This window comes from Hyla sarda, chromosome 9 (genome assembly GCF_029499605.1).
Source record: "Hyla sarda isolate aHylSar1 chromosome 9, aHylSar1.hap1, whole genome shotgun sequence".
Classification (NCBI taxonomy): Eukaryota; Metazoa; Chordata; class Amphibia; order Anura; family Hylidae; genus Hyla; species Hyla sarda.
Window position 1 is genome coordinate 165,405,563 of NC_079197.1, and position 14,705 is coordinate 165,420,267.

General features: G+C 49.0%; 1 protein-coding gene across 1 annotated transcript in view; it reads left to right on the plus strand.

Moving 5' to 3' along the window:
- LOC130291994 (mucin-2-like) overlaps positions 1–14,705 on the plus strand; it is a 66,085-nt gene that overhangs the window by 17,455 nt on the left and 33,925 nt on the right. Inside the window, exons 9-14 of the mRNA XM_056541425.1 lie at positions 659–787; positions 2,597–2,725; positions 4,160–4,279; positions 4,970–5,098; positions 12,105–12,233; positions 13,150–13,269. Of these exons, the coding sequence (XP_056397400.1) occupies positions 659–787; positions 2,597–2,725; positions 4,160–4,279; positions 4,970–5,098; positions 12,105–12,233; positions 13,150–13,269 (756 nt within the window). The remainder of the gene's footprint in view (positions 1–658; positions 788–2,596; positions 2,726–4,159; positions 4,280–4,969; positions 5,099–12,104; positions 12,234–13,149; positions 13,270–14,705) is intronic.

Here is a 14,705-nt window from a genome sequence, read left to right on the forward strand (position 1 = left end):
CTTTCTCACCTGTCTCTCTCCTCCTCTGTCTCTATCCTGCTCACCTGTCTCTCTCCTCCTCTGTCTCTATCCTGCTCACCTGTCTCTCTCCTCCTCTGTCTCTCTATCCTTCTGACCTGTCTCTTTCCTTCCGCTTCTCTCTTTTGCTTAGTGATCTTTTTAGCGCTCCAGGAATCATGTTACTATTGGTTACATCTGTATCATGGTTGGATATCACAATAAAGGTGGACGGGAAAAGATCCTGCCCTTTGGTATCATTTCTAATATTTCTAAATAGATTATATTGTAAATTCTGAGGGATATGTCACCTGTAATTTAAAGGAAATCTGTCACTACATACAGTACTGTCTGGTACTGCGGGTGACACTGACTAAAACGATACCTTTTGTGTCCGGATCCGTCATTGCGTTCCGGAGATATCTTTATTTGACTGAATATGCAAATGAACAGTCTGGGGCATGGGCGGAGCTACGATCCCGGCCTCGGGCACAGTGACATCATCGCTGCTCAGTCCTCGCCCAGGCTTATTAATATTCACTTCATTCCTTGCTCTAAGTGCCTACTGCACGATGCAAAACTACAACTCCCAGCATTAGCAGCCGGTACCATTGGTTAGTGCGGGTGAATGTAGTGACAGGTTTCCTTTAAATGTTTCCAGCCACAACTATGAGACCGTCAACAACCCCTCCAACCACTGAGCTCATCGCTCCGCCATCCTGCCCATGTACCTGCCTCGGTCACGCTGTGAAGATTTGTGTCCGGCCGTCCTACTGTTCTCCATGTACAGGTGAGAATCTTTTCTCTACTATTTATAGCATATACTTTTATTTCCAATACCCTGAGATTATATAGTTTACCACATCCTGTACATAAAATGCACCATTACTCTATATAGTTGTATATTTGTATTACAGTATGTACCCTGTCCGAGTGAGTGCGTCCATACACAGTGAGTGAGTGCGTCCATACACAGTGAGTGCGTCCATACACAGTGAGTGAGTGCGTCCATACACAGTGAGTGAGTGAGTCCATACACAGTGAGTGAGTGCGTCCACACACAGTGAGTGCGTCCACACACAGTGAGTGCGTCCACACACAGTGAGTGCGTCCACACACAGTGAGTGAGTGCGTCCACACACAGTGAGTGCGTCCACACACAGTGAGTGAGTCCATACACAGCGAGTGCGTCCATACACAGTGAGTGCGTCCATACACAGTGAGTGAGTGAGTCCATACACAGTGAGTGAGTGAGTCCATACACAGTGAGTGAGTCCATACACAGTGAGTGAGTCCATACACAGTGAGTGAGTCCATACACAGTGAGTGAGTGAGTGAGTCCATACACAGTGAGTGAGTCCATACACAGTGAGTGAGTCCATACACAGTGAGTGAGTCCATACACAGTGAGTGAGTCCATACACAGTGAGTGAGTGCGTCCATACACAGTGAGTGAGTGCGTCCATACACAGTGAGTGCGTCCATACACAGTGAGTGAGTCCATACACAGTGAGTGAGTGCGTCCATACACAGTGAGTGAGTGCGTCCATACACAGTGAGTGAGTGCGTCCATACACAGTGAGTGAGTGCGTCCATACACAGTGAGTGAGTGCGTCCATACACAGTGAGTGAGTGCGTCCATACACAGTGAGTGAGTGCGTCCATACACAGCGAGTGAGTGCGTCCATACACAGCGAGTGCGTCCATACACAGTGAGTGAGTGCGTCCATACACAGTGAGTGAGTGCGTCCATACACAGTGAGTGAGTGCGTCCATACACAGTGAGTGAGTGCGTCCATACACAGTGAGTGAGTGCGTCCATACACAGTGAGTGAGTGCGTCCATACACAATGAGTGAGTGCGTCCATACACAGTGAGTGCGTCCATACACAGTGAGTGCGTCCATACACAGCGAGTGCGTCCATACACAGCGAGTGCGTCCATACACAGCGAGTGAGTGCGTCCATACACAGCGAGTGAGTGCGTCCATACACAGTGAGTGAGTGCGTCCATACACGGTGAGTGAGTGCGTCCATACACAGTGAGTGCGCGCGTCCACACACGGTGAGTGAGCGCGTCCACACACGGTTAGTGAGCGCGTCCACACACGGTGAGTGAGCGCGTCCACACACGGTGAGTGAGCGCGTCCACACACGGTGAGTGAGTGAGTGCGTCCATACACGGTGAGTGAGTGAGTGCGTCCATACACGGTGAGTGAGTGAGTGCGTCCATACACGGTGAGTGAGTGAGTGCGTCCATACACGGTGAGTGAGTGAGTGCGTCCATACACGGTGAGTGAGTGAGTGAGTGCGTCCATACACGGTGAGTGAGTGAGTGAGTGCGTCCATACACGGTGAGTGAGTGTATTTGACTGAATATGCAAATGAACAGTCTGGGGCATGGGCGGAGCTACGATCCCGGCCTCGGGCACAGTGACATCATCGCTGCTCAGTCCTCGCCCAGGCTTATTAATATTCACTTCATTCCTTGCTCTAAGTGCCTACTGCACGATGCAAAACTACAACTCCCAGCATTAGCAGCCGGTACCATTGGTTAGTGCGGGTGAATGTAGTGACAGATTTCCTTTAAATGTTTCCAGCCACAACTATGAGACCATCAACAACCCCTCCAACCACTGAGCTCATCGCTCCGCCATCCTGCCCATGTACCTGCCTCGGTCACGCTGTGAAGATTTGTGTCCGGCCGTCCTACTGTTCTCCATGTACAGGTGAGAATCTTTTCTCTACTATTTATAGCATATACTTTTATTTCCAATACCCTGTGTTTATATAGTTTACCACATCCTGTACATAAAATGCACCATTACACTATATAGTTGTATATTTGGATTACAGTATGTACCCTGTCCGAGTGAGTGCGTCCATACACAGTGAGTGAGCGAGTGCGTCCATACACAGTGAGTGAGTGAGTGCGTCCATACACAGTGAGTGAGTGCGTCCATACACAGTGAGTGAGTGCGTCCATACACAGTGAGTGAGTGCGTCCACACACAGTGAGTGCGTCCACACACAGTGAGTGCGTCCACACACAGTGAGTGCGTCCATACACAGCGAGTGTGTCCATACACAGTGAGTGCGTCCATACACAGCGAGTGTGTCCATACACAGTGAGTGAGTCCATACACAGTGAGTGAGTGAGTCCATACACAGTGAGTGAGTCCATACACAGTGAGTGAGTCCATACACAGTGAGTGAGTCCATACACAGTGAGTGAGTCCATACACAGTGAGTGCGTCCATACACAGTGAGTGAGTGCGTCCATACACAGTGAGTGAGTGCGTCCATACACAGCGAGTGCGTCCATACACAGCGAGTGCGTCCATACACAGCGAGTGCGTCCATACACAGCGAGTCCGTCCATACACAGTGAGTGCGTCCACACACGGTGAGTGAGCGCGTCCACCCACGGTGAGTGAGCGCGTCCACACACGGTGAGTGAGCGCGTCCACACGCGGTGAGTGAGCGCGTCCACACACGGTGAGTGAGCGCGTCCACACACGGTGAGTGAGCGAGTGCGTCCATACACGGTGAGTGAGCGAGTGCGTCCATACACGGTGAGTGAGCGAGTGCGTCCATACACGGTGAGTGAGTGAGTGCGTCCATACACGGTGAGTGAGTGAGTGAGTGCGTCCATACACGGTGAGTGAGTGAGTGAGTGCGTCCATACACGGTGAGTGAGTGAGTGAGTGCGTCCATACACGGTGAGTGAGTGAGTGCGTCCATACACGGTGAGTGAGTGAGTGCGTCCATACACGGTGAGTGAGTGCGTCCACACACGGTGGGTGAGTGAGTGCGTCCACACACGGTGAGTGAGTGCGTCCACACACGGTGAGTGAGTGCGTCCATACACGGTGAGGGAGTGTGTCCATATACAGTGAGTGAGTGAGTGCGTCCATACACAGTGAGTGAGTGCGTCCATATACAGTGAGTGCGTCCATACACGGTGAGGGAGTGCGTCCATACACATTTCATAGATGTTGAAGGATCCATTCAGTTTCGGTGGGATATGTGACAATGTAATGTAGGTATATGGGGGACCTCCTACTGCCCCCACCAGCAGATATCAGATATTCGCAGTAATTTGGCCAACAGGTATCGTCCACCTTCATCCAGTCTCTAACATGACGTTTCTTCATTCCCAGTTATGACAACAACTCCTGTGACCACCACAACATTGACCAACCCCATTCCTTGTCCATGTACCTGCTATGGTCAAACTATGAATTATTGTATCCGCCCGTCTTACTGTTCTCCATGTGGAGGTGAGAAACCTCCTTTGTTTTATGTTATTGGCACTGAAAGGGTTATTTATTCCTATAAAATGAATGGTCTGTCCTTAGGATTGACCATCAATATTAGATTGGTGAAGGTGAAAGGTGTACCTTTCATTAAAAAGAACTTTTGATTTATTATACAATAGAATAGAATGTACAGTATGCAGAATAACTTTCCAGTAGCATGTTTTTAAAATAAATATATGCTTCTTTCTATTTAATTTTCCACTTTGAAAAAATGACCACTAGGGGTCTCCCTACCAGTCCTGGCTGCAAGCCTTTTTATAGATTTCAGACTCATGCTGGAGTCCTAAATCTCAGACTGCAGCCAGGACACAGAAAAGCTCAGCACTGCTCCCTGGCAGGGAGCAGTGCTGAGCTTGTCTGTGTCCCGGCTGCAGTCTGAGATTTAGGACTCCAGCATGAGTCTGAAATCTATAGAAAGTAACCATGAAGAGGATTCAGTTTCTACAAATAGCGGGTCAGAGGGAGGGGGGGGGGGTGCATTGTCAGGAGTTGAACCCCTGCTGTCCTAATAATTATGGCCTAATCTAAAGATTGGATAACCCCCTCTGTCATTCTTCTACCTTCATAATCATGACGAGATAACCACTTTACAGAATACAAGAGGGCGCAGTGGAGACAATTCTGACTGTGACAATAAATATTTGTTTTCAGTGACCACTATAAAGCCTGTGGTGACCTCCACAACCACAAAGCCCACAACGCCTACACCTTGTCCGTGTACCTGCTACGGTCAATCCATGAAGTATTGTATCCGCCCATCTTTTTGTACGGCATGTAGAGGTGAGAAACCATCTATTTTCCAAGATTACAATATAATATCAATGATAAATGGCAAAGATTTTTATTTTTACAACTCAGGACCATTCATACACAGGATTTAGTAAAGGGGGGGGGGGGGTGTTGTTCATGACCAAAAGAATGGACATATACACACTTGCAGAGTACAGGGGTCAAGTCCTGGGGAAAAAAAGTGTGGGAACTCACCCAAGATTTCCCCTCAAGGACTGGTCCTGCAGGACTCTTGCTAATGGGAACGGTGTTCGTGCTGTTGAAAAAGTGCAGGAACTCAGTTCCTACCCGTTCCTGCAGGACTTGAGCCCTGGCAGAGTACATACTCAAGTAGAAAACACATATACAAACAGATAGTCACACTTAAAAAAAAAATATACACCGACACATATACACATTTTGAACCGTACATTACTGTGTATACATACAGTCACATACCTGTACTCACTGTGACCCGTACATTACTGTGTATACATACAGTCACATACCTGTACTCACTGTGACCCGTACATTACTGTGTATACATACAGTCACATACCTGTACACACTGTGACCCGTACATTACTGTGTATACATACAGTCACATACATATACACACTGTGACCCGTACATTACTGTGTATACATACAGTCACATACCTGTACTCACTGTGACCCGTACTGTCACGATGCCGGCTGGCAGGAGGTGGATCCTCTGTGCCAGAGAGGGATTGGCGTGGACCGTGCTAGTGGACCGGTTCTAAGTCACTACTGGTATTCACCAGAGCCCGCCGCAAAGCGGGATGGTCTTGCTGCGGCGATAGTGACCAGGTCGTATCCACTAGCAACGGCTCAACCTCTCTGACTGCTGAAGATAGGCGCGGTACAAGGGAGTAGACAGAAGCAAGGTCGGACGTAGCAGAAGGTCGGGGCAGGCAGCAAGGATCGTAGTCAGGGGCAACGGCAGGAGGTCTGGAACACAGGCTAGGAACACACAAGGGAACGCTTTCACTGGCACAATGGCAACAAGATCCGGCGAGGGAGTGCAGGGGAAGTGAGGTATACATAGGGAGTGCACAGGTGAACACACTGATTAGAACCACTGCGCCAATCAGCGGCGCAGTGGCCCTTTAAATCGCAGAGACCCGGCGCGCGCGCGCCCTAGGGAGCGGGGCCGCGCGTGCCGGGACAGGACCGACGGAGAGCGAGTCAGGTACGGGAGCCGGGGTGCGCATCGCGAGCGGGCGCCACCCGCATCGCGAATCGCATCCCGGCTGGAGGCGGTATCGCAGCGCACCCGGTCAGTGGATCTGACCGGGGCGCTGCGGGAGCGAGAGTGTAGCGAGCGCTCCGGGGAGGAGCGGGAACCCGGAGCGCTCGGCGTAACAGTACCCCCCCCCTTGGGTCTCCCCCTCTTCTTGGAGCCTGAGAACCTGAGGACCAGATTTTTATCTAGGATATTGTCCTCAGGTTCCCAGGATCTCTCTTCAGGACCACAGCCCTCCCAGTCAACCAAAAAGAAGGTTTTTCCTCTGACCTTTTTGGAGGCCAGTATCTCCTTTACGGGAAAGATGTCTGAAGAACCGGAGACAGGAGTGGGAGAGATAAGTTTAGGAGAGAAACGGTTGATGATGAGTGGTTTAAGAAGAGAAACGTGAAAGGCATTAGGAATACGAAGAGAAGGAGGGAGAAGAAGTTTATAAGAGACAGGATTAATCTGGCACAAAATTTTGAAAGGACCAAGATAGCGTGGTCCCAATTTGTAGCTGGGAACACGGAAGCGGACATATTTAGCGGAGAGCCATACCTTGTCTCCGGGAGAAAAAATGGGCGGAGCTCTTCTTTTCTTATCAGCAAACTTCTTCATGCGTGATGAAGCCTGTAAGAGAGAATTTTGGGTCTCTTTCCATATGGTGGAAAGATCACGAGATATTTCATCCACAGCGGGTACACCAGAGGGCAAGGGAGCAGGGAGGGGGGGAAGAGGGTGACGGCCGTACACCACGAAAAATGGGGATTTGGAAGAAGATTCAGAAACTCTGAAGTTATACGAGAATTTGGCCCATGGTAGAAGATCTGCCCAGTCATCCTGGCGGGAGGAAACAAAATGCCGTAAATAATCACCCAGGACCTGGTTAATTCTTTCTACTTGCCCATTGGATTGAGGATGATAAGCAGAAGAAAAGTTTAATTTAATCTTGAGTTGTTTACAGAGAGCCCTCCAGAATTTAGACACGAATTGGACGCCTCTATCCGAGACGATCTGCGTGGGCAACCCGTGAAGACGAAAAATGTGTACAAAAAATTTTTTGCCAACTGAGGCGCAGAAGGAAGACCAGGAAGAGGGATGAAATGTGCCATCTTGGAGAATCGATCAACGACCACCCAAACAACAGTGTTGCCACGGGATGAGGGTAAGTCTGTAATAAAGTCCATACCAATCAGAGACCAAGGCTGTTCGGGAACAGGCAGAGGATGAAGAAGACCAGCGGGCTTCTGGCGAGGAGTCTTATCCCGGGCACAGACAGTGCAGGCTCGCACAAAATCCACAACATCCGTCTCCAGAGTCGGCCACCAATAGAAACGAGAGATGAGTTGCACGAATTTCTTGATGCCCGCATGACCTGCGAGATGGGAGGAGTGACCCCATTTGAGGATTCCGAGGCGTTGGCGTGGAGAGACGAAGGTCTTCCCTGGAGGAGTTTGCCTGATGGAGGCTGGAGAAGAGGAGATCAGGCAGTCAGGAGGAATGATGTGTTGCGGAGAGAGCTCTACTTCCGAGGCATCCGAGGAACGAGAGAGAGCATCGGCCCTAATGTTCTTATCGGCAGGCCGAAAGTGAATTTCAAAATTAAATCGGGCAAAGAACAGAGACCACCTGGCCTGGCGAGGATTCAGCCGTTGGGCAGACTGGAGATAGGAGAGGTTCTTGTGATCGGTGTAAATAATAACTGGAAATCTTGATCCCTCCAGCAGATGCCTCCATTCCTCAAGTGCTAATTTAATGGCTAGTAGCTCTCGATCCCCGATGGAGTAGTTCCTATCCGCCGGAGAGAAGGTCTTAGAAAAAAAACCACAAGTAACAGCATGCCCGGAAGAATTTTTTTGTAGAAGGACCGCTCCAGCTCCTACTGAGGAGGCATCAACCTCCAATAGGAAGGGTTTAGATGGGTCAGGTCTGGAGAGCACGGGAGCTGAAGAAAAGGCAGACTTGAGCTGTTTAAAGGCGTCTTCCGCTTGAGGAGGCCATGACTTAGGATTGGCATTCTTTTTGGTTAAAGCCACGATAGGAGCCACAATGGTGGAAAAATGTGGAATAAATTGTCTGTAATAATTGGCGAACCCCAAAAAACGTTGGATAGCACGGAGTCCGGAGGGGCGTGGCCAATCTAAGACGGCAGAGAGTTTGTCTGGATCCATTTGTAGTCCCTGGCCAGAGACCAAGTATCCTAGGAAAGGAAGAGATTGACATTCAAACAGACATTTCTCCATTTTGGCATAAAGTTGATTGTCACGAAGTCTCTGAAGAACCATGCGGACATGCTGGCGGTGTTCTTCTAGGTTGGCAGAAAAAATCAGGATATCGTCCAGATACACAACAACACAGGAATATAAGAGATCACGAAAAATTTCATTAACAAAGTCTTGGAAGACGGCAGGGGCGTTGCACAGGCCAAAGGGCATGACCAGATACTCAAAGTGTCCATCTCTAGTGTTAAATGCCGTTTTCCATTCATCCCCCTCTCTGATGCGGATGAGATTATAAGCACCTCTTAAGTCCAGTTTGGTAAAGATGTGGGCACCTTGGAGGCGATCAAAGAGTTCAGAGATGAGAGGTAGAGGGTAGCGGTTCTTTACCGTGATTTTATTAAGACCGCGTTAGTCAATGCAAGGACGTAGGGAGCCATCTTTTTTGGACACAAAGAAAAATCCGGCTCTGGCAGGAGAGGAGGATTTGCGGATAAAGCCCTTTTTTAAATTTTCCTGGATGTACTCAGACATAGCAAGAGTCTCTGGGGCAGAGAGAGGATAAATTCTGCCCCGGGGTGGAGTAGTGCCCGGGAGGAGGTCAATAGGACAGTCATAAGGCCTGTGAGGAGGTAGAGTCTCAGCTTGTTTTTTGCAAAAAACATCCGCAAAGTCCATATAGGCCTTAGGGAGACCGGTTACAGGGGGAACCACAGGGTCACGGCAAGGAGTACTGGTAACCGGTTTAAGGCAGTCCTTGAAACAAGAGGGACCCCAACTCTTGATCTCCCCTGTGGACCAATCCAGGGTTGGGGAATGGTGTTGAAGCCAGGGTAGTCCAAGGAGAATTTCGGAAGTGCAATTGGAGAGGACCAAAAACTCAATTTTTTCGTGGTGAGGTCCGATGCACATTAGGAGGGGTTCCGTGCGGTAACGCACGGCACAGTCCAATCTTTCATTGTTAACGCAATTGATGTAGAGAGGTCTGGCGAGACTGGTCACTGGGATGTTGAACCTGTTGATGAGAGAGGCCAAAATAAAGTTTCCTGCAGATCCGGAGTGCAAGAAGGCCTTAGTGGAGAAGGAGAAGGTAGAGGCAGATATCCGCACAGGCACAGTAAGACGTGGAGAAGCAGAGTTGACATCAAGGACTGTTTCACCTTTGTGCGGAGTCAGCGTACGTCTTTCCAGGCGGGGAGGACGGATAGGACAATCCTTCAGGAAGTGTTCGGTACCGGCACAGTACAGGCAGAGATTCTCCATGCGGCGTCGTGTCCTCTCTTGAGGTGTCAGGCGAGACCGGTCAACTTGCATAGCCTCCACGGCGGAAGGCACAGGAACGGATTGCAGAGGACCAGAGGAGAGAGGAGCCGGGGAGAAAAAACGCCTCGTGCGAACAAAGTCCATATCCTGGCGGAGCTCCTGACGCCTTTCGGAAAAACGCATGTCAATGCGAGTGGCTAGATGAATGAGTTCATGTAGGTTAGCAGGAATTTCTCGTGCGGCCAGAACATCTTTAATGTTGCTGGATAGGCCTTTTTTAAAGGTCGCGCAGAGGGCCTCATTATTCCAGGAAAGTTCTGAAGCAAGAGTACGGAATTGCACGGCGTACTCGCCAACGGAAGAATTACCCTGGACCAGGTTCAGCAGGGCAGTCTCAGCAGAAGAGGCTCGGGCAGGTTCCTCAAAGACACTTCGAATTTCCGAGAAGAAGGAGTGTACAGAGGCAGTGACGGGGTCATTGCGGTCCCAGAGCGGTGTGGCCCATGACAGAGCTTTTCCAGACAGAAGGCTGACTACGAAAGCCACCTTAGACCTTTCAGTAGGAAACTGGTCCGACATCATCTCCAAGTGCAGGGAACATTGGGAAAGAAAGCCACGGCAAAACTTAGAGTCCCCATCAAATTTATCCGGCAAGGATAGTCGTAGGCCTGAGGCGGCCACTCGCTGCGGAGGAGGTGCAGGAGCTGGCGGAGGAGATGATTGCTGAAGCTGTGGTAGTAGCTGCTGTAGCATCACGGTCAGTTGAGACAGCTGGTGGCCTTGTTGCGCTATCTGTTGTGACTGCTGGGCGACCACCGTGGTGAGGTCGGCGACAACTGGCAAAGGAACTTCAGCGGGATCCATGGCCGGATCTACTGTCACGATGCCGGCTGGCAGGAGGTGGATCCTCTGTGCCAGAGAGGGATTGGCGTGGACCGTGCTAGTGGACCGGTTCTAAGTCACTACTGGTATTCACCAGAGCCCGCCGCAAAGCGGGATGGTCTTGCTGCGGCGGTAGTGACCAGGTCGTATCCACTAGCAACGGCTCAACCTCTCTGACTGCTGAAGATAGGCGCGGTACAAGGGAGTAGACAGAAGCAAGGTCGGACGTAGCAGAAGGTCGGGGCAGGCAGCAAGGATCGTAGTCAGGGGCAACGGCAGGAGGTCTGGAACACAGGCTAGGAACACACAAGGGAACGCTTTCACTGGCACAATGGCAACAAGATCCGGCGAGGGAGTGCAGGGGAAGTGAGGTATACATAGGGAGTGCACAGGTGAACACACTGATTAGAACCACTGCGCCAATCAGCGGCGCAGTGGCCCTTTAAATCGCAGAGACCCGGCGCGCGCGCGCCCTAGGGAGCGGGGCCGCGCGCGCCGGGACAGGATCGACGGAGAGCGAGTCAGGTACGGGAGCCGGGGTGCGCATCGCGAGCGGGCGCCACCCGCATCGCGAATCGCATCCCGGCTGGAGGCGGTATCGCAGCGCACCCGGTCAGTGGATCTGACCGGGGCGCTGCGGGAGCGAGAGTGTAGCGAGCGCTCCTGGGAGGAGCGGGAACCCGGAGCGCTCGGCGTAACACGTACATTACTGTGTATACATACAGTCACATACATATACACACTGTGACCCGTACATTACTGTGTATACATACAGTCACATACATATACACACTGTGAACCGTACATTACTGTGTATACATACAGTCACATACCTGTACTCACTGTGACCCGTACATTACTGTGTATACATACAGTCACATACATATACACACTGTGACCCGTACATTACTGTGTATACATACAGTCACATACCTGTACTCACTGTGACCCGTACATTACTGTGTATACATACAGTCACATACATATACACAGTGTGACCCGTACATTACTGTGTATACATACAGTCACATACCTGTACACACTGTGACCCGTACATTACTGTGTATACATACAGTCACATACCTGTACTCACTGTGACACAAATACACACTTAGAGGTGGAGTGGACACAGCAGCACAGTCTGATCCAGACAGCAGGGAGGTTACATTGACTTTGTATGGTATATATCGCCATCTGCTGGTGAAAGGTAAATATCTCCCATGAATGGTTCAACTTTATTCAGCATTATATACATGAGCCAAAGATGGAGATCAGTGGTGAGGAGCCCCGGGGATTGGGGCATATGGGGGTGTATTCCCCTCTGCTCCCTGTATAACTGTTCGGACATTGTTATATCCCTGGGTGTTGTGTTTATTCCTATAATAATGGATGTCATTATATTTCAGCTCCTACAAAGAGTCCTGTGACAACTTCTACAACCACAGACACCACCACACCTCCATTTTGCCCATGTACCTGCCTCGGTCACGCTGTGAAGATTTGTGTCCGGCCGTCCTACTGTTCTCCATGTACAGGTGAGAATCTTTTCTCTACTATTTATAGCATATACTTTAATTTCCAATACCCTGAGATTATATAGTTTACCACATCCTGTACATAAAATGCACCATTACACTATATAGTTGTATATTTGGATTACAGTATGTACCCTGTCCGAGTGCGTGCGTCCACACACAGTGAGTGAGTGCGTCCATACAGTGAGTGAGCGAGTGCGTCCATACACAGTGAGTGAGTGCGTCCATACACAGTGAGTGAGTGAGTGCGTCCATACACAGTGAGTGAGTGCGTCCATACACAGTGAGTGAGTGCGTCCATACACAGTGAGTGAGTGCGTCCATACACAGTGAGTGAGTGCGTCCATACACAGTGAGTGAGTGCGTCCATACACAGTGAGTGAGTGCGTCCATACACAGTGAGTGAGTGCGTCCATACACAGTGAGTGAGTGCGTCCATACACAGTGAGTGAGTGCGTCCATACACAGTGAGTGAGTGCGTCCATACACAGTGAGTGAGTGCGTCCATACACAGTGAGTGAGTGCGTCCATACACAGTGAGTGAGTGCGTCCATACACAGTGAGTGAGTGCGTCCATACACAGTGAGTGGGTGCGTCCATACACAGTGAGTGGGTGCGTCCATACACAGTGAGTTGGTGCGTCCATACACAGTGAGTGAGTGAGTGCGTCCATACACAGTGAGTGAGTGAGTGCGTCCATACACAGTGAGTGAGTGAGTGCGTCCATACACAGTGAGTGAGTGAGTGCGTCCATACACAGTGAGTGAGTGAGTGCGTCCATACACGGGATATGTGACAATGTAATGTAGCTATGTGGGGGACCTCCTACTGCCCCCAACAGATATTTGCTGTAATTTGGCCAACAGGCCTCGTCCATCTACATCCAGTCTCTAACATGACGTTTCTTCATTCCCAGTTATGACAACAACTCCTGTGACCACCACAACATTGACCAACCCCATTCCTTGTCCGTGTACCTGCTATGGTCAAACTATGAAATACTGTGTACGACCGTCCTACTGTTCTCCATGTGGAGGTGAAAAACCTTCTTCTTCCTTTTTTTTTTTTTAAGTTCAGGTCATCCATACACAGGATTTTGCAGGGGGAATGTTTATAGCCATAAAATTGGACATAAACAGACTTGCAGAGAACATGTGCCTAAAAAATCACATACAAATATATCCACACACACACACACATTCAGTGTCAAGGATGGCTGGTGGTGAGGCCTTAAAATGTGCGTGTCCACACAAGAAATTTACACCAGACAAAAAGTTGGCATAAAACTCTTTCTCAGCAAGAAACTCCGAGAGTTCCCAGAGAGAGTTCTGTTTACTGTACGGAAGTACATTGTTTTTTCATTTGACAAAAAAGGGAAGGTTAGTTATCACGTCAAAATCATAATGCTATATTTTGATTGGTTATTTGAGTTTTGTGTCTGTATATATTAGCATATTTAAGCATACATTTCTTTCTTGGCCAAAGTTCACTTACCCCCTCACTCTTCTACCGGAAAATTCAAGATTTCGCTGTCCTTCTATACAGTCTATATCTTCTTCAAATATTTTGTCTTTTGACTTCTCATCTTGATCCTTCTGGCATCATCCCAAGGTCTTCCTCTTAGTTACAAGCAAATAGCAAGCTAATATATGGGTTAAGGGTAGGTAACACATATATTTTTGCAGCATTAGCAATGGTATATGAGTATATAAGTATTAATATATATTGATCGGCAGTCAGAATCATTTTAATGTATTGAAAAAAGGCAAATCAGAGAGCACAATTATACAAATCCATCTGTGTCAACACAGAAAAAAATCGGTAAGCCCAGCAGGACAGCAGCCGGATTCATTGATTGTGGTACTACCGACGGGGTGCAAAGCTGAAGGATAGCAACAGAACTGGCATAAATATGGCAAAAAGATGGAGCTTGCACTCACCGTTCTTGTAGAGATTCTTCATACGGTCATTCCGTTCTGGAAGGGAGACCTCGGTGATGCGAGGTGCTCAGAGGCGAACAGACGTTTTCGCACACACCTGTGTACTTCTTCCGGCCTCTGAGAGGCCGGAAGAAGCACACAGGTGTGTGCAAAAATGTCTGTTTGCCTCTGAACACCCCACATCACCGAGGTCTCCCTTCCAGAACGGAATGACCGTATGAAGAATCTCTACAAGAACGGTGAGTGCAAGCTCCATCTTTTTGCTATATATATATATATATATATATATATATATATATATATATATATATAATATATTTATTTACACACATATACTCACTCTTACACATTATATTTAAGCTCCTACGGACAGCCCTGTGACAACTTCTACAACCACAGACACCACCACAACTCCATTTTGCCCATGTACCTGCCTCGGTCACGCTGTGAAGTTTTGTGTCCGACCGTCTTACTGTTCTCCATGTACAGGTGAGAATCTTTTCTCTACTATTTATAGCATATACTTTAATTT